We start from the raw sequence: 20638 nt of genomic DNA, 5'->3' as shown, positions 1-20638 counted from the left end.
AACTGTCTTAGATTGTCACAATGATTGAAGGGTAGTGGGTGAAAGTCTGTGACGCTCAGGACAGTCTCAGACAATGAAAAAGTGTCCCCCATCCCTCATGATTCCTGAATATCTCTTCAGACATTCCCATAAAGTACCTGCTTATAATGATCTGAACTTACAAGCTATTTCCACCTTATATGTAAACCCAAAGCATTTTTCAATACACACTGAATTTTTTGCAAATACAACTATGTTGTAAATCAACAGAAGACCACACTTTGTTTTGTTTGTGACTTTACCAAAAGTTGTTCATGGTTTCAAAGACTGACATCACCACAGGCAGCACCACTCAAGGTTTTTGAGATGCTAAAACAATACATACATATCAAACTTCACTTGCAGCTGTTACACACAGGGTGCTTCTATATGCATGGAGTAAATATTTGAAGATTTATGCCGTCTAGTACAGCTACGTCTGACCACTTATATAGTGTAATATATATATATATATTTTTTTTACTACACATTACTTTCCTTTAATTTTTCCTTAATATTTCACTTTAGGCATCATATTGATTTTTTTTAACTAAGTATATAAGTATACCATATTTCCCATGACTTTCACTCCAGATGGGGAAGAGGAAAACAAAGTATCTGTTATAAAAAGGGGACTTTAGTTATGACAGAGGTAAGAGCTACTGGTCTAAGACCAGACATGCTCATAAAATTCTTCTTGCCAGCGACTGGTTTAAGAAGTAACATGTGTATGCTGAAAAAAATTAATTAATTAAAAAAAAAAAAGGAAGAAGTAACATGTGATGCAGTTTGACCAAAAATGGTGCCATAGCACATCTTGAGAAGGTCTGCCCATCCTTTGCAGAGGGAATACACAGAAACTACCTCTCTTCTGGCCTTTGGAAATAGCTGAATTCAGTCAATAATGAAGTTTTATCCAAATCTTAATTCGGACGTAGCACATTTAGGAATTTAATACAGCTCGCATTCTAAAGTATAAAACCAACGAAATACAAAAAGGAAAAGCTAAGGAATCGCTAGACAGTAATCAACATCATAAGGAATCATTTTTTGAAAATTCATTGAAGAGTTGACACTTTCTTTGCTTTGGGCGCTTTAACATTTGCAAGTAGGTCTTTAATACACTACCTCCACTGGAGAACTTGTTAGTCCAAGACCTAAATCTTCAGAGATCACAAAAGCAGTGGCCACCCAAGAGGTGATAGAATCAGGCACAGTAACCTCAAATTCTTGGTAAATCCTAGAACTGAAGTCAAGATAAAAATAAAAATCACTTGTGTAAGACTGAGGATTCCCAGACCTGTACCCCTGAAGCAAATAATACATTATATTTCAATAAAATTTTAAAAACTAAACTTAAATAAATTAATTAAAATCACAACACCAAGGACTGACATATTTCAAAAAAAAAAGTCAACATAACCTAAACCACTTTTAGAAGTTTTAATTTTCCAAATTATTTACATATCTAATTTTTTTAAGTAACCATGAAAGAGAAGATCCTAAATTCTTAGGAATAGTTCAGTTAATAAGGCCATAACATTGCATCCTCACCCAGAGACCACTAAAAATTTTCTACAATGTTTATACCTTCAGAATGACCATAATTTTCATAAATGCTGTATAGACAATAAGTATCTATTTTCTAATTTAACTCAATTTATTTGTCAATTTGCATAGAAGTTTCCCTCTGTATCTCAGTCAGTGCTATTTTTTTTTTTTTGAGGTTTGACTTGTGTCTTATTTCAAGTTTCCATAAATGGCTGACCATAAAATATGTGAAGATTGCATGATTCATCTGCTCAGTCATCAGGCCAGAAAGCTCAGGGTTGGTCAACTAAGCTGAATCCTCCCACCACCTGTGCTCCTTCTTCCTGTGGCTTATGGGGGTGTTTGACAAAGAGCCACAAGGTAGAGAGAGTAATTACAAGTGCTTCCCACCCTAAGGCAATAAGCATACTCTCAGCAATTTACTCAAACAAGTACCATGAAACTTGAAGGAAGTTAAAAACACCCTTCATTAGAAGATGGTCTATCTTCTTAATGATACTCTCACTGCCCCAATTTGCCTGTGGCTTTCTCAAACATTACATTTAAATATAATAAAGATTCTAAAATAAAAACCTCTTGGTCTATTTAGTTGTTCATCACAATACATTTGTACTTAAAACATTAGAAAGAACACAAAATTTATTTAAAATGAACACTAAACAAAAGAGGTATGAGCGAAGAACATTATAAATCTTTACCCCATGTTGGTGTCTAGCCAAATCCACGTCTCTGGAAAATGCTTTCTGATACGTGGGTTACTAACCGAAGAGAAGTCATGAAAATCTACCAAGTATCCTTCAGTTTCCTCCGCAAACCTCTCAAGAAATTCAACACTGTCATCTAAAAATCAATATTGACAATGGTTGGGGAAAAAGTCACTGTAGCAGATGATTATAAACTTAGTCCACAGGACTGCAACACCTCTCAGCTGAATGGGACTTTAGAGTTCATCTTATTCAACCTTTTCATTTTACAGATAAGACACCTGAGACCCCCTGAAGTCAAGTGACTTACCCAGGGCTCTGAGGCCAGTTACAGCAGCTCAAAAACTTAAAAAAAAAAAAAAAGGAAAATGTTCCCTGCCTTTACAACCAATACCTGAAAAACTACTTACAGCTGCTAAAAAAAAAAAAAAAGTTAAATCACGTTTTTAAAGTTCCCTCCAATTTTTCTCTTCTCTTTTTAGTTCCCTAGTGATCATTACCATTGGTCATACCAGCCCCAAGATGCTACAATCATCTAGCTAACTAGCTTAAAAATAAAGTCATGTTGCCTGGCAAAATGACACATTTCCAGAAAAGTCAATATAATCTAAACCATTTTTGGAAGAGTTTTCATTTTCCAAATTGTTTACATAACTAAATTTTGTTAAAGTAACCATGAAACTGTAGATTCCAAATTCTCAAGGAAAGGTAATCTAGTAAGGCGATAACACTGCATCCTGACCCATATTCCACCAAAAGCTTTCTTTCTGTTTCTATCATCTACTTCTATTTTTTTTTTCAACTTTTCTGTAAGTTTAAAACTATTTCAAAAAAATGCAAAATAGGGGCACCTGAGTGGCTCAGTCATTTAAGCATCTGCCTTCAGCTCAGGTCATGATGCCCGGGTCATGGGATGGAGCCCCTCATCGGACTCCCTGTTCAGCGGAGAGCCTGCTTGTCCCTCTCCCTCTGCTCCTCCCCTCTGCTCATCGTGCTTTCTCTTTCTCCCTCTCTCAAATAAATAAAATCTTAAGAAAATAAAATAAAATGAAAAATATTCAATAAATGAAAGGGAGCAAAGGAATATACAAGGTAGAAGGATAGGCATTTGAATTCTAAAAGTAGAGCAGAGTTCCAGTAATAAAATGGCCTTGAGTAACTACTGACAGCCATCGTGGTGACTGCAAGACAGTACACATTAAATGGATCAACCACACAGACGTCAAATCCTCAGGATGACAATAAGAGTAAGACTTCGAATATCTTGTGAGAGTCTTCAATGCACACAGAAGGAAAGGGAAAGTAGGGGACCTAAATGTTGGCTGAAGGATCTATAATGGAAATTTTTGAGCTTCCAATGATAAATGGCTCTTAACTGAGGGTTGCTGAGCAGTGACACTGAAGTACTCAAGAGAACACCGAACACTAGGGACTTAGGAAACTTGATCCAGAAGAGAAGCAGAAAAATTAATGTCAGTCACTTGAGAAGGTTTCTAAGGACACAGTATCCTAGTAAGAGTATCAGGTTTCTTCTGTTATGCTGTGGGGGAGGTGGAAAGGTAGAAGAAAGTTCTCAGGAAAAGGTAAAGGATACGATGAGTATAACTAACAACAGAATGAGTATTACAGTGGAAATCAGGATTTCATAAGATGAACAAAGATAGGTAAAAGCTGATACTGGCAAAGAGAGAATGGAAAAACATTGCTTAGAAGATGTCCAAGATGGATGATTATAGGAAGAAAGTAACTGTACCATATTGTCTTTAATACATAGAGATCATAATGACTTCATAAAAATTTTAAAGCTATAAAATTATCTTTTTAGCTTCAAGACAGAGGCTCAGGTATCCAGTGGTGTTGAAAACCAACCCAAAGCTGGACAGCCGGGGGTCAGTATGGAGTAACTGAGAACAACCGACAGGCATAGGGAACTTGGGGATAGAAACTATGACATTAGCATGAGGTTTCCTGAAAGAAAAGAGAACAACTTCTAGAGTTAACCATTCTCATTTATGCACAGTTTTCAATACAAATTGGAAGCAGTGGATCTTCCAATATGTCCAAAAATATAACCATCCCAAAGAACTACAGAGAGAAAATAGCAAGCATTCATTTCAAAAATCTAGATAGAAGCCCAGACAAACATTCCATGTCATGGCTCAGATGAACATTAAACACCAAAGACTTTAGGGTAAGAGAACAGAAAATGAAAATCATGATATCCATGTCCAACCAGAATGTATTCATACCTATGTGAATAATTTTAAATACCTAAAAGACTTAAATACTTAAAAGCACACTGCCAGGTTTTACTTACAAACACCATCAATGTAATCCTTCAAAAGGTTTGCATCCGTCAATACCCAGAGGCCACATTCCTAGAAAGAACAAGTTTAATTTTCTTTAAAAATAAGTTTAAATGCTCTGTAAAATGTCCCAGCTGTCTCCCATACTTTTAATTCACTCTTGTGCATTCATTTTTATGCACATGTGAAAGGGTTTTTTTTACTCTATCTCATTTTTGAGAATTTACATATGTACATGAGCATTCTCTCTCCCTTTCCGTACACAGAACACACACACACACACACACTTTTTCCATTTGCTTTTAAAATTGGAAGGATAATTATCTTTCCATTTCAGATTACACTTATATAACACTCCACTTCAGCAACACGTTTAAGAAAAGGTTAACATTTCATAATCCAGATAATTAATTCTGAAAGTGTTTGCAATAGTAAAAGATATTAATATCTTTTCAAAGTCTGTAACAAATTAAACATACCTGAAAAACGGCAAAAGAATTCATGAACATGCCTAAATAATAGCCAGTGTTATAAAGTTCCAGCTCATGGACCACCTAAAGAGAAGATAAAATACATGCAATGAATTGAATCACAGCAACCTGTTCTACCCCTGTCATATTTCTTGTATGTTGCTTAGACAACACAGGGCCTACAAGCTTAAATGAAAATGACATAAATGGAGGAATAAAGAATACTTGAATGCCTTGTTCATGATTCAGTCAGTTAAAAATACATTTCCTCTCTTAACTTATTTTTACTCTGTTCAGTGATAGAGAGTTCCTAAGAGGTATATGCTCAGGGGCACTTGGGTCATTCAGTTGCTCAAGCAGCCGAGTCTTGATTTCAGCTCAAGTCACAGTCTCATGGTCCTGGGATCAAGCCATGTACCAGGCTCTGCACTTAGCTGGGAATCTGCTTGTGGATTCTCTGTCTCCCTCTACCTCTGTCCTTCTTCCTGCTGGTTTTCTCTCTCTCTCTCTCTGTATCTCTCTCTTTCTCTCAAATAAATAAATAAATAGGCACACCTGGGTGGCTCAGCTGGTTAAGTGTCTGCCTTCAGCTCAGGTCATGATCTCAGGGTCCTGGGATCGAGGCCCGCATCGGGCTCTCTGCTCAGCAGGGAGTCCGCTTCTCACTCTCTCTGCCTGCCTCTCTGCCTACTTGTGATCTCTCTCTCTCTATTTCAAATAAATAAATAAAATCTTTAAAAAAAAAAAAAAAGAGTGAGTAAAGTTGGCAGCTTCTAAAAACACTAAACATAGGGGTGCCTAGGTGGCTCAGTCATTAAGCATCTGCCTTCACTAGGATCATGATCCCAGGGTTCTGGGATGAAGCCCTGCATCAGGCTCTCTGCTCTGCGGGAAGCCTGCTTCTCCTTCTTCCGCTCCCCCTGCTTGTGTTCCCTCTCTCACTCTCTCTCTCTGTCAAATAAATAAATAAATAAAATTTTTAATAAATAAATAAATAAATAAATAAGCTAAACACAGATTAGAATATAACCTGGCAACTCCATTCCCATGTACATACTGAAAAGAATAGGGACCCAAAGAGTCTAACATGCCAACAGTCCATTGCAGCATCAGTCACAATAGCCAAAAGTCAGCAAGTTAACGTCTATCAACAGAAGAACGGATACACAAAATGTGGTAGACACATGCAATTGTATACTATGCAGCCATAAAAAGAAATAAAGTTCTGACAGGTGCTACTACATGGATGAACCCTGAAAACCTTAAGCTAAGTGAAAGAAGACAGACACAGAAGGACAAATTTTATATTATTCCACTTACATGAAATATCTAGACTAGGCAAACTCATAAAGATGGAAGTAGATTAGAGACTGCTTGGCAGTGGTGAGGAAAGGGGGAAATTGAGGATCATCACTTCATGGTTACAGACTCTCTGGAGTGATGAAAAAGTTTGGGAAACAGATAGTGATGATGCTTGTACAACATTATAAATGTAATTCACACCAACTGAATTATCTTTTTTTAAACAGTTAAAACGGCAAATTTTATGTTATCTATATTTCACCACAATAAAAAATTAAGATATGATACCCTTTTTGGTAACTATTCCAATACATCTCCTTTATTTACATTAGCATTAACCAGAAAACTTAAGACAAAGGCAGGAATAAAAACCATGAAAGATTCTAAGTCCAAGTTTAAAAAACACACCCATTTAAAATGAAACACGTGCATCCAGTGTTTCTGCCGTGCTAAGCACCACCACTGCTACATGCATGGTAACCAAACATGGTGCCAGAAGAGGCACCAAGAAGAAAACAAGTGAATGAGAGAACAGGAAATGTCAGATTATCTCAAGAAGTTGGCAAACAGGCAATGGACCCAGAACCAGACATAATAGAGAGAGAAGGTTTTAATCCCATGACTCAAACTCTGCTACAGAACACAAATGCATGCAGGATCACCTTCTGCTGACACACCGGCATGAATCATTATCATGGAATATTGTGGAATTATCTAGAAAGAATCAACTACCTCCAAAAAAGAGTCTCCTTTTCTCAGTGGCTCAACAAAAAGGCACTGCCAAAGCTGCAGCAAAGGCCGGTGTCTGAAAATTATTTCCAGAAGGTCTAGCACACTTAAATTTTCTCAAGGTGTTCAAGAGTCTCTCAGCACCACTTATAAATTTAACAAGAACAAAAGAAACCAAAATGGCCTGTCACTACAAGCTCCTGACACCCTCCCCCAGAGCCAACTCCGGACAAACAATAAAAGCAAGTAGGAAACTTGGATGAGTGGGATGAGAAGACCCTGGGAAGAGTGAAGGATATCTTGAATTGGTGTGTTGGGAGGATTTGGGTGGCAGAAAGTGTTAGAGGCAGACAGTCTGGGGAAAAGGTTCTGCTCTGACTTCTTTCCAATGGGTAGCCTCAGGACAATCATTCCCCCCATTTTCACTGCCAAAATCAGTAGCTGCAGCAGCAGCCTACACTTCCTGTTGCAAGGTGTCAGGAAAATAAGTCAGCTCCTCTGCCCTTCTGGTGTGAGAAACAGGAGAACCTGTGGACAGACCCATGGCCCCAAGCATTCTCTTCCTCTTGTCCTCCAAACTCTCAGGGCAGCTAAATCATAATCTCAAGAGATTGTCTCTTCTTGGTGATGCTTTTCCCTAAGAGCTTTAAAGTGAAACACGGAATGAAACCCAACATCACACAGGGAGGATCAAGAGTAGTTTTCTAGTCCCTGGAGCTTAACCCCATCCTCTCTTTAAACTCACAAAACACACAGATTGGAATGGGGCATTGAGCCTTCCTCAACAAGACATTATCAGAGTAGCTGCCAACCCAACTACATCCAAAGAATATGTCTTCCATAAAAGATATCCAAATAGACAACACATAACATGTGAAGCAAAACACTGAAAAGTCCAGTTCAAGAATTTAAAATAAACATGGTAAATATGCATAAAGAGATAAGGAAAAATATGGATGATATAAAAAAAGAACAAAAGATAAGAACCAAATGAAAATAATAGATATTAAAAACATAATAGCTGACATAAAGAACCCAATATAAGAAATCAAAGTAGGATAGATACAACTGAAAAATGACCAGTGAGCAGAGTCACGTGAGGAGCTCTCTCAAGAAACACAGAAAAAGACAAAGAGATAGAGAACATAAAACAAAAAGCTAGGAGATATGGAGAAAGAAAATAGATATGCCAATCTCTGAATAATGAGAGTCTCAGAAGAAAAGAAAAAATTTAAATGGAGAAGAGGGAATATATGAAGAAGTAACAGATGTAAATTTCCAGAATTAAAAAATGAAGGAAGAGCATAGATCAAAAGGGCAATCAATAATGACACAGAATTACAATCCCTCACAAAAGCAACATGGTCTGGCCGGGGTTGGAGAAGAAGATGGTAACAGGTGAAAGACAAAATGTATATGCAAGAAAATGAGAGGATGCGAAAATGCTTGTTCTGTTAGATAAAGATACAAATATTGATAGCTGTAAGAAATCAACATGATAAATAAATATGCATGGTTCATGAATTAAGGGCATGTATCATAAGAACAAAAACAGAATGTAAAACTTCAAAACCAGAAGAACAAAATTTTATCTAACCCATGGAAAGAAGAAAAATGAAAAGATGAAAAGAGAGGGGGAAAAAAGAAAGTAATCACATTTAAAAGTATGAAATAAAGTAGAAATAAATCCTAATTAGAATAAGAATTACCACACTTGTAAATGGGTTAAATAAGCTTATTAAAAGACATGGACTACCAGACACTAAAAAACAAAAGCAAGGGGCACCTGGTTGGCTCAGTCAGTTAGGTGTCTGTCTTTTGCTCATGTCATTATCTCAGGGTCCTGGGATTGAGCACCACATCGGGCTCAATCAGAGGGAAGCCTGCTTCTCCCTCTCCCATTCCCCCTGCTCTGTTCCCTCTCTTGCTGTGTCTATTTCTGTCAAATAAATAAATAAAATCTTTTTTAAAAAATTAAATAAATACGTGCTCGCTTCGGCAGCACATATACTAAAAAATTAAATAAATAAATAAATAAAATGGATTTTTAAAAAGTATCTTTATAGACTGAAAATTATATATAATTTTTATCAAGTGGATTAATTTACAACAAAATGATCAAGTCAACCTAAACATTTATATCTTTCCTCCTATATGTACTTAATCAATTAATGGATATAGGTTATACAATCTAGATTTCAACTGACAATGGCACAAAAGAATATATCAAGAACTTACAAATTAACATGGAATGATTAATGAATAGGGAATTAATTTATGTAACACTAGATGTTTCCATATTTCTTGATATATAAGTTTTCTGTAGATTAACATGATTTCACTCCCTCAATATACTACAAATTCCAGATTCAATAAGACTATACTTATATATGACACTTAGGTATAACCAAAAGAAAAAGTATTTCAAAATTATCTAAAGTTCTCTTCTCCAATGTCATCCACAATTACACAAGTAAATTTCCTAGTACTTTCTCGAGAGTCTTAAATTCAAATACAGTATGAAAATAAGAGAAAACTTCAGATGGCATCTCTCATGTAAAACAGCAAAGACTCTTCACCATATGAAGCCCCTTTCCAACACAACAACCAGAATCCAAATCCTTTTTATTTGGAAACTTTACTGATTACTGACTTAAGAGGAACTAATGAAATTTCCTTTAGATATTTGAACTAAGGCAATAGGTCTCCTTTTTGCTCTTTAAACATGTATTTTGTAAGGAAAAAATTGCTAAACTCACATTTTCCATTGTAATATCATTTGAGACATTCATCAGATTCACACTTTTGTCAACGGCTACAATCCCAACTGTTGAGTCTGGCTGTGTCACGGAGATCCTAAGAGAGACTCTCTCAGATGGTTCAGCCTGAGTTTTACTCCAAAATAGCTTTATCTAAGAAAGGGAGAAAAGAGGACTGATTTATTTGACTTTTTAAAAATCATTACTTACATATCTTACTAACTCAAAATCTAGCAAAGATTTTACATTTGCCTTAACTCAGGGATAATTCTGAAACCATACATAAGCCTTCTGCAGGGAAAGAAAATTTTTTAAAAGTTTAAATATATCCTCTTCAAATTTGTAGTTTCTTCATGAGTAATGTAATAAAAATTATATAAAAAGTAAAAAAAGAACGGTGCCTGACTGGCTCAGTCAGTAGAACATGCGACTCTTGATCTCAGGGTTGTAAATTCAAGCCCCACATTGGGTGTAGAGATTACTTTAAAAAAAAAAAATGTAGAGATGCTTTGGTGGCTCAGTCGGTTAAGTGTTTGCCTTCAGCTCACATCCTGGGGTCCCAGGATCGAACACATCGGGCTTCCTGCTCAGCGGGGACCCCGCTTCTCCCTCTGCCTGCCGTTCCCCGCTGCTTTTGCTCACGCTCTCTCTCTCTCTCTCTCTCTCACTCTGACAAAAAAAATAAAGTATTTTTTTTAATGTAGAGAAAGCTATGTCTTCACAAATATAGCTAAAACTATACTTCTTATCTTTCATAGCTAAGAAATTTCTTGGAATTGTGCTTTTATACCTAACCCCCTGAGTGTCTGGTAGTCCATGTCTTTTAATAAGCTTATTTAACCCATTTACAAGTGTGGTAATTCTTATTCTAATTAGGATTTATTTCTACTTTATTTCATACTTTTAAATGTGATTACTTTCTTTTTTCCCCCTCTCTTTTCATCTTTTCATTTTTCTTCTTTCCATGGGTTAGATAAAATTTTGTTCTTATACCTTTGAGTTGTGCTTTTATACCTAACCCACTAAGCCACCCAGGCACCCCTCAGTCAAAGTCTTAAAGCCAAGAATCATAACTTAAAATAAGACCACACTGCCCAATAATTCCACATGTGAAAATATACATGTAACAATATGAAAAGGTTCAACCATAGTTCTGGAAATGAATATCAAGAATATTCATTTTGTTTATCTGGGGCGCCTGGGTGGCTCAGTGGGCTAAAGCCTCTGCCTTCAGCTCAGGTCATGATCTCAGGGTCCTGGGATTGAGTCCCGAATCGGGCTCTCTGCTCAGCAGGGAGCCTGCTTCCCTCTCTCTCTGCCTGCCTCTCTGCCTATTTGTGATCTCTCTCTCTGTCAAAAAAATAAATACAATCTTTTTTTAAAAAAAGAATATTCATTTTGTTTATCAATTGAATAATTGATTCAATTTTGAATCAATTTTTTTAGTGATACTTTTTTTTTAGTGATACTTTTCTAAAGAAATAGTAACATTTCTCAGACTTCACTAATATGAAGTTTTCTTCTAACATCATTCATTACCTTTAATCTTACCTTATTTTTAAAAACAAGCTGAACATGGAGTTTTAGAACATCATTTATAATTTCCCCATCATCCTCAATATAATACACAATAATGCAGGCTTTTGGAGCCCAAGAATTTTCTGGTGTTAAAGAGAAGGTTGTTGAATTTTGCTTGCCTACAGCCACCAACCGTCCCCTGGATATGACCTGAAAAGAAGAGTAGAACAGTTTCATTTGATGCCAAAGCTGGTAAGAATCTTAGCTGCAGCTATAATCATCATAACTTTAACCATACACACAAATTGTTTACTTAAACCAACTTCAAAGCCTTTATGAATGCAAAGAAACTTCCCTGACCAACACAGAGAGGATAAGCTAGGAGACAGAAAAGGATAAAAGAAATACTGATTGAGACAACAGTAGCTTCACAGTCAAGAATCTGTTTTTGAGTGGGAGGAATATAGAGCACCACTGGGGAGACCAGAATGAGCAAAATTCAAGGTATGGGTAGCAATTCTTATTTATTTATTTTGTTTTTCTCATATTTTATAATTTTCTACAATAAACTCAGATGGATTATCTCAAACAAATTAAATTTTAAACATAATGCAAGATTTAATTATCCGTCTTAAGTTGGAAATGCAAATACAGGTGAAGGAATAAAAAAGAAATTTTGACTGTAATATGAAAAGGGCAGGCTAAAGGATATAAGACTGAATTTTAAAAAATTAATGAGTTTAGACATAAGGTAGATATCATTCGTGGTGATCCTATAAGAGATAATAAATTCAAGGGGTGCCTGGGTGGCTCAGTGGGTTAAAGCCTCTGCCTTCAGCTCGGTTCATGATCCCAGGGTCCCGGGATCGAGCCCCACATCGGGCTCTCTGCTCAGCAGGGAGTCTGCTTCCCTCCCTCTCTCTCTGCCTGCCTCTCTGCCTGCTTGTCATCTCTGTCTGTCAAATAAATAAATAAAATCTTAAAAAAAAAGAGAGAGAGATAATAAATTCAGATTCTATAAAAGATTACCATGTAGCTTAACTCCTTCAATTGCTTATTGCCACTAACCACCAACTCAAAAGGTGATCCCACCTAGAAAAAAAAATCTTAATTAATAAGCACATATGAATGGCAAAAGAGAACAATTATATTGTAATTATAAGTGACTGTAGGCTTTACCTTTACATTCTCATCTCTTGTCTTTAGCTGGATGTATGTTTGACTGGGAGACTTAAACATACCATGAACTGCCATGCTACTCACACTATTAAGAAAAGAAGCCTATAATAGAAGAAAAGGGAGCTATAAATTTTCATCTTCAGTAACACCCTGAGAAAGGATACTATCTGTTGAACAATTCCTGAAAGGCAAATTCACTTTTACTCTTTTTTCTTGCAGAAAGAAAAAGTGTGTTCTCCAGACATTGGATCTTCACTTTATAGTTTATAAAGAAAGTGACAGCTTTAAAACACAGAAGGGGTCTTCATCACCATAATCTATGAGGAAAAAGCATAGTCCTAATTTATTTCAGAAATGAAAGTACATTATCTAGAAACACAATGAGAAGAGAGAACAAAATAGAAAGGACTCCTTTCCTTCTCTCCACAACACAGAGTTTATTTACAAGCAAAACATCAGACCAACTCATGTATCTACCAATAGTCAGAGTAAAACTCAAAGGACCAAACCTGTGGCAGGGTTGAGCAATGAAAAGAAAGATAGCAGGAATGGTTGAGGTGTCCCAAATGACACCCTCTGAGAAGAGTTCAGCAAAGGAGCATAGGTTTAAAAAAATGTTTTCCTCTTCATTTCAGCTCCTGCCAAAATACACTTTTAAATGATTGAAAACCAACCTAGGCCGGGAATCTGAGGAGTTTGATCATATCTTCAGAGCACTATATTTTACTATGCTCTTTAAAATAAATTTACAAGGAAGTACTTGGTCCATCCCTCAAGCCGCTGTTACTAAATTGTTTATAATGTTTTCCTCCATTTTTAAAAATAGAAACATGTGTCTACTTCCTACTTCCTGTGAACTTTGACCTCTAACGGTTTGAGTACCTACCATGAGATTACAATTTTAATGATCTTATAGTAACATAATGATGAAAAACAAATGGTACCTTCAACTGTAGCTCATTGGAATCATCCAAGATTGGGAATTCAATCTTAAAGATTCCATTTTGGGGGAGGGTATAATTTATGATCTGGACAGCTCCTGTTTCCTGATTTCTGCTATTCCATCTGTTCCAGTACTCAGAAGAATTTTTCTGTGTCACTGTTATAACTACATTATTTCTTCTTTCTTCAAAAGTCAGTTGATTGCCATCAGCACGGGTTACCTTCACCTAATTGTCAAAAACAACATTTTAAAAACAGGTAACAAGAAAAGCAAAGCTTTTAAGTTCAAATGAATCCAGTCCCCATCTGTGGTATTCTGATGAAAATGAATTCTCAAAAACTGATGGCAGTACCCTAACTTCCAGATGAAGTAGTCTCTCCCTAGGCTTCCAACACCACTGACCATTCCCTTCTTATTAGTATGGCTTCTCTTGCCTTCCATGGCTCCACAACAACCTTCTTTATTTCAGAGCCCTCTTTCTGTGTCCTCACGTGACCTTTTGGGTTCCACGTCCCTCTTCCTAAATGTGGAAACTTGTCAAGGCTAAATTATCAGTTACCTGTGCTTCTCTTTTTCTCAAAGGTCTCAGCACTCCTACTGCTTTCTTCACCTTGCTCTGGAATTCATACTCAACACTTCCAATTTCCACTTGCAGACAACTTCTACTTAAGTATCCCTGTCAACTCGAATTCAGTGCATCTATCACTGAGCAACCATCCTGCCTCTCCTCTTTTTGCTAACACCACAATTTTGCCAGACTTCCCATCTCTCAGTTACCCCTCCCTTTTCCCACCTCCCAGATCAAATATACACTAAGTCTTGTACTTCTGTCTTGCATCCTCTCCATTAGCACATCCCCCCCTCAAGCTTCCTCACCACCTCCCGCCTCTGAGCTGCAGCCATCCTCCTACATACAGCCCCATCCGTCTCCCTGGAATACGGCTTTCTCCATACCCTTCCCACACTCGTAAGGCTCCTAGGCTCTTCACTGCCTAGAGCATAAAGTTCAAAAACATGCATGTGCCATTTAGGATTCTTGACAACTTCCCACACTTTGCCTCCTGTTTTCTGTCTCACCACCCCTGGACACAACTCCCTGCTACAACTGTACCCATCCAGGTGAATGCACCTGAACTTGGCAAAGAGGGGCCTTTACTTGTCTCAGCTCACCTTGTTCCCCACCTTTCACCTCCACACCAAACATTTACTAATATTGGGCACCTGAGCGGCTCACGGTTTAGTGTCTGACTCTTGGTTTTGGCTCAGGTCACAATCTTAGGGTCATGGGATTGAGCCCCACGTCAGGCTCATACTCAACATGGAGTCCGCTTGAGGTTCTTTACCTCTCTCCCTCCCTCCGCCTCTGCTCCTTCACCAGCTCATACTTGCACACTCTCGCTCGCTCTCTCTCTCTAAAATAAATAAATGAGGACGCCTGGGTGGCTCAGTGGGTTAAGCCGCTGACTTCAGCTCAGGTCGTGATCTCAGGGTCCTGGGATTGAGTTCTGCATTGGGCTCTCTGCTCAGCAGGGAGCCTGCTTCCCTCTCTCTCTCTGCCTGCCTCTCTGTCTACTTGTGATCTCTCTCTCTCTGTCAAATAAATAAATAAAATATTTTAAAAATAAATAAATGAGGGGCACCTGGGTGGCTCAGTGGGTTAAGCCACTGCCTTCGGCTCAGGTCATGATCTCAGGGTCCTGGGATCGAGTCCCACATCAGGCTCTCAGCTGAGCAGGGAGTCTGCTTCCTTCTCTTACTCTCTATCTGCCTGCCTCTCTGCCTACTTGTGATCTCTGTCTGTCAAATAAATAAAATCTTTAAAAAAAAAAATAAAAATAAATAAATGAATGAATAAAATCTTTGAAAAACTAAAATAATACCCTTCTGATATTTTAGCAAATAGCTTAAATCTTCCCCTTCCATAAAGCATCCTTTAATGACCCTCCTCCCTATCCCAAGCCAACTCCTTCTCCCAGACTCTTACTGTCTCACTCTACTCATTTGGAAGTTACCATTTGCAGCCTTAAGGGTTTTTTTCCTTACTTTTTCAAACTAAATTATGTGATCATTGAAATCAGAAACTATCTAAAACTTTTCTTGATCCATTCAACAAGAAGTCATACCTTCCTTCTTTAAACCAGAGGTCAGCAACTATGGCAGGCAAGAAAGCCGAATCCAGGCTTTTTGTAAATAAAGTTTTACTGGAACACAGCCACCCTGACTTTGTTACAAAGTAGTTAAGGCTGCTTTCATGCTATAATGGCGGAGTTGGGTAGCTGTCACAGAGACCATATGTATCACAAAGCTAAAATTATTTACTGTCCAGTCCTTTGCAGAAAGTTTGCCAACCCCTGCTTTAAATCACTAGAGAAATGTATGCATGACACTGACCTTATCCTCCTTAAATCATACTTGTGTGTATACTTTCTTGTCACCATCACAAAAACTGTAAATCCGGGGTAGGGACTGGATTCTTCTTAGTTCTATAAGCCCCACCCAGCATCCTGCCTTGCACAGTGTCAAAATTCACTCAATAAGTGTTAAATTTTTTTTTAAAGAGTAATTGTTGATAATTTTTAATGCAACATCTTTGCTAGAACTAAAATTAATCATTATGAAAATCAAACTGAAATTGAAATTTTTTAACTGGCACTTAATTCTTTCAAGTAATTTATAAAAGCTTCAATGTAGCAATCCAAATCTAACTTAAATCCCTTATTAAATACATTTTGAGGAAAATACGTTTGTCGGAAACTACTTTTTTAAGTAAACTCAGACAAAGGTCATTTGGGAACAATTCTACATACCTCATATATCTAAGAGGGAAAAAGTAATCTATCTACTTTGAGTTTAATATTTTTTTGAAAAGCACCAAAAATATTAACTGCCATTCTGTTTCATTAAACTGAACTTGCTGCTTTAGATCATTAATAAGCATGCCAACTTACAGTGGCTGTGAAGTTGAGAGATGGCTTCAAGACAGTAGCATAATCAAAAAATTCAATGATGTAATCATGTTGCTTGAAAAATACATTAGAACTTGCATTTCTTGAGATACCTGTTTTGGAAATTGCACCATTTAGAAACCAAATGTTATTGTTCACCAACAGCCTCTATTCATCCAATTTTTCTATCTAAGCTACGTCGCCAAGAAGTTAATGGGGCACAGAAGCCTCATTCCCACACTGGTTTGGTCATAAAGAGAACCATACGGTTCTATTACAGCTTCCAGGGACCCGTTCTAAGCACTGTTACTGCTGTGCCCATCCGCAACATGGACACTGAAGACTAAGGCCACAGACTGAATCATTTTTTGCTCCTTCGAGGTCTCGTGAAAGCTGTGGATAGCAACAGAAAGATCCAAGCAATTAACCTTTATTTTATTATTGAAAAAGAACTGTCCATGAGCAGACAAGAGCTCAGAAGATGTTAAATGATTAAAAACACACCCACATACACACAAAACAGAAGGTGGTTAGTCGGCTGAAAAAACAGGCCTTTCCATGTAGTTCCCAGGTTGAAAAGAAAGGAGAAATGGAGAAAATTACAAATACCTATTACATGTGGTTGAAGCACAGACTGTGGTAGAAAATAGGTAATCCCCCCCCAAAATTTAAAATGAAAATGGAAAGAAAGAAAAGAAGTTTCTCCTTCATAATGAAAACATTCTGCAAGTGACACTAATTAACAGACATGACAATTTCAGAATTAAGTAGCATCTTTAGAAAGGCTCCCAAATGAACGTGCTAGTTGTAACAAGAAAGGAGAGAGAGCAGCACCACATAAGCAGCTTTACCTTCACTTCAACGTCTACAAACCTGTAAGTGATTCTGTCACTGTGGCTAAAATTTCTACCGGCCCAGGGGAAGACAGATACATGTGTTCAGAAAGCCCTTCTGAAAAATCCATTACTTTTTTCATCTCTTCATCATTAAAAGAGAAGTTTGCAGATCCATTTATCTGTTTTGTTTAAAATAATTCAATTTTATTCTTCACTTTAGCAATTCAAATTTTAGAAATAAAATTCAAACTGAGTCACAAAATATGATGGCTCTGGAGTATAAATGGGTAGATTCTCATCTGTCCAATTCTAAAAAAACTCTTTTCTTACACTCAATCTTTGTTAATTCAGTATGAAATCTTATTTCTAATAAAAGTATACGTATAGTGTTTCCCCATTTGAGGTCATAAGATCTCTGTAAAAGTTACCTTAAAATTTTTTGTAATATTTTTCTTCATGCCCCAAAAGGATAAAGGTAAAAATGTAAGTGTTACATCTCCTTTCACGGGCTTCCCATACGTATACCTGAAAAATAATAATTTTTTTACATTTTCAACTTGACAGTATCAAAACAGCACATAAAAATATAACTTTCCAAAAAAGAAAATATTACTTTCAATAACATCACTAGCAATCCAACTTAAAAGAATTATATTTTAAAAAATACTTTCACTGCAAATTTTTAAAACTAATCACAACTAGGAATATCCTTAATCAATGGTGATCCTTAAAATTAAGTCTCTGAAATGAGAAGACTTTTAATGACAATACTTCAAAAACAGTTCATAGCACCTACTTCACCTCTAACCATTTTAGACACTGCAGAGAAAAATCTGATTATAATTGCAAGTGCAGTTTCCTGTCCAAAGATTTTTTTTTTTTAAGTTACGAAAACGTTTTATTCCTAGAAATCTAGACTGGCCCATTAACTGCATGTCCAGGACACTTTGCTACTTTTGAACATTTTTAAATGGTAGTTGAAATTGCAATCGCCAAGGCCCACTGTTGCCCGTTCCAGTATTACCCAGAAGGGTTTATTAGACCAAACACACTGCGGCACCAAATGTGCTCAGGGTTATCAAAACTTGGCTTTGTGCAGAAAAATATAAAAGAAGAGTAATTTTTTACCCACAGTACCAAAATTATTTTCTGGAGTCATATCTCATCTCTGCTGCTTTACATTTTATGTATTAATTTTTAATCCTCTCTCATGATGGGAAAATCTCTTCATGTGAAAAAGAGAGGCAATCTTTGGTAAACCATTTTACTGCCAGAAAGCCTTTTTTAAATGTGTTTCCTGGGTTCCTTCCATTTCTATTGTGTAATAAATACTCAGCCAAACGTGGAAGTCAGTGTTGCTCCGCACTCTATAAATCTAACAGTAAACTCCTGTTTCCTGAATCCATTAGTTGAACACAGAAATGGCTCCTCATCTGGATCAACTCAACTCAAAAGCCAATGGTGAAATGCAGTACATTCCAAATTGAGGAGAATGAAACAAATACATTTTCAAATGTATCACCTTCCAAATGAAAACAGTCAAGTCAGCTGCAACCCTGGTCAGCAACTTCAGCACAAAGTTCATTCATTCAAAAGAGAGTCCTCAAAACTTAACAGTTCTTGCATCTTGTTAAAAGCTTAAATAAATGCATAAGGTTACCAAAACATTATATTTTAAAAGAGTTCTATCACATGAGGTACTGGGGGCTTGAAAATTCAGACATCATTTAATGTATTCTCAGATACAAATATTTTTTTATTTTTGTTTAAATGTGAAGCAGATTTAGCCTTCTTTGCCTCAAGCTAATTATAATAATTATGAAACAAGGATACTGATAATTATTGTCCTAAAGTCGGGAAGCATTTGGAATAAACTAATGACTTAGAAAATAATAGTTTGACAACATTTTAAAAAGCAAATGGAGCATATTCTAGGGTAGTGCCATTAACAAAACAAGGATTTTTTTAATAGCCATAACCAAAGGTTTACAAAATGATACCTAAAAAATTGAACCGGCCAGTTATAGTTCATGTTTCTCCCACTCTTTTTTTCATGTCATTTCAAAGACACATGTCTCAATTTATCAAATAATAAATACACTTAAATAAACCTTGGCCTAAAAAATATGTTTTTCAACTTTACTATCTGCAGAATATATAGAAATAACTAGATGTGTGCTATGTTATTTTCTTTACAATCCTCTAGAACCCTCTGTGGTCAGTGGGGAAGAGTCTACTATTTCTTTTAATGAGGTGGGAATAGTGAGCAGATGTTCACATCAAACCCAATAAATAAATGCAGATTTTTATTCAACTCAGTTAAAGATTTCTAATCTAGGGGCTCCTGGGTGGCTCAGTGGGTTAAACCTCTGCCTTTGGCTCAGGTCATGATCTCGGGGTCCTGGGATCGAGTCCCGCATTAGGCTCTCTGCTCAGCGGGGAGCCTACTTCCCCCTCTCTCTCTGCCTACTTGTGATCTCTTTGTCAAATAAATAAACAAAAATCTTTTAAAAATTAAAAAAAATAAAAATAAAAAAGATTTCTAAGCCAAAAAGAGACTGTTAACCTTCTTCTCTGGGAAATTCCCTGCAATGTTCCTCACCTTAACCATGCCTTGATGGACAGATGGCTATGACCAAAAGAAAAGCCCAAACTGTTTATTAACCACTCATAGGATCATCATCTTCATCAACACATCTCGATTTTTTGCGGGACACAGTATTTATAGAATAGGTCTACACCAATTTTTATAGACTGATAAAATACTCTGCTGGTCAAAAGATTTCCTTAATCTGTTGCAAAGATGTAAAGAATATCCTCAGTGTGAATGTACGCCAGCCCCCCCACAATCATGTAAGCCCGTTCCTCACAACAACCTCTTAATATGTATCTCCTACTGGCTCTACTTCTGCGGAACCTTAACTGCAGGCGTCCTAAGGAAAAGGATGCGAGTAGGATGTGGTGAATGCTAAAAAAAAAAAAAAAACCAGGGGCCATCACAATGGCCATGTTGTTCTCAGACAGTGGTATTTCAAAGAGGCTCAACAAATGAGAATCCAGATGAAACTAGAGGAGTTCTTTTTTCTTTTTTTTAATCTAATTGGCTTAACTAAGCAACTCCTAAATCGGCAGCATCCCTTCTAGCACCTAAAGAGATGCTCCTATAAGAATTCTTACCGCAGGGAGGAGGGTATCAGGGGATCCTCACATCCCACCCCCCAAAGTTATATATAAAACTTTCTGAAGAGTTACCAGAGCTCAAGAATCACTGTTCTAAGTGATTGTACTGAATCCCTGGCATAGCCCTGAAAACCAAAAACCAGAAGCGAAGAAGGTTTCCACACAACCTAATCCACGAGGACGCTGATGGTTTGTGTG

At 36.9% G+C, this 20638-nt stretch overlaps 1 protein-coding gene across 2 annotated transcripts in view; it reads right to left on the bottom strand.

Annotated features, from left to right (window-relative positions):
- Nucleotides 1-20638, bottom strand: part of CD109 (CD109 molecule) — a 138294-nt gene that overhangs the window by 46539 nt on the left and 71117 nt on the right. For both annotated transcript variants that reach the window (XM_059178469.1, XM_059178468.1), the window contains exons 8-19: nt 17689-17785; nt 17298-17439; nt 16428-16537; nt 13481-13705; nt 12537-12638; nt 12387-12449; nt 11391-11567; nt 9840-9992; nt 5059-5133; nt 4591-4651; nt 2268-2409; nt 1147-1264 (exon numbers count right to left, since the gene is read on the bottom strand). In XM_059178469.1, the coding sequence (XP_059034452.1) occupies nt 1147-1264; nt 2268-2409; nt 4591-4651; nt 5059-5133; nt 9840-9992; nt 11391-11567; nt 12387-12449; nt 12537-12638; nt 13481-13705; nt 16428-16537; nt 17298-17439; nt 17689-17785 (1465 nt within the window). The remainder of the gene's footprint in view (nt 1-1146; nt 1265-2267; nt 2410-4590; nt 4652-5058; nt 5134-9839; nt 9993-11390; nt 11568-12386; nt 12450-12536; nt 12639-13480; nt 13706-16427; nt 16538-17297; nt 17440-17688; nt 17786-20638) is intronic.

This window comes from Mustela lutreola, chromosome 6, assembly GCF_030435805.1.
Source record: "Mustela lutreola isolate mMusLut2 chromosome 6, mMusLut2.pri, whole genome shotgun sequence".
NCBI lineage: Eukaryota > Metazoa > Chordata > Mammalia > Carnivora > Mustelidae > Mustela > Mustela lutreola.
Note: the sequence above shows the minus strand (reverse complement) of the source record. Positions and strands in the feature narration are given on the sequence as shown.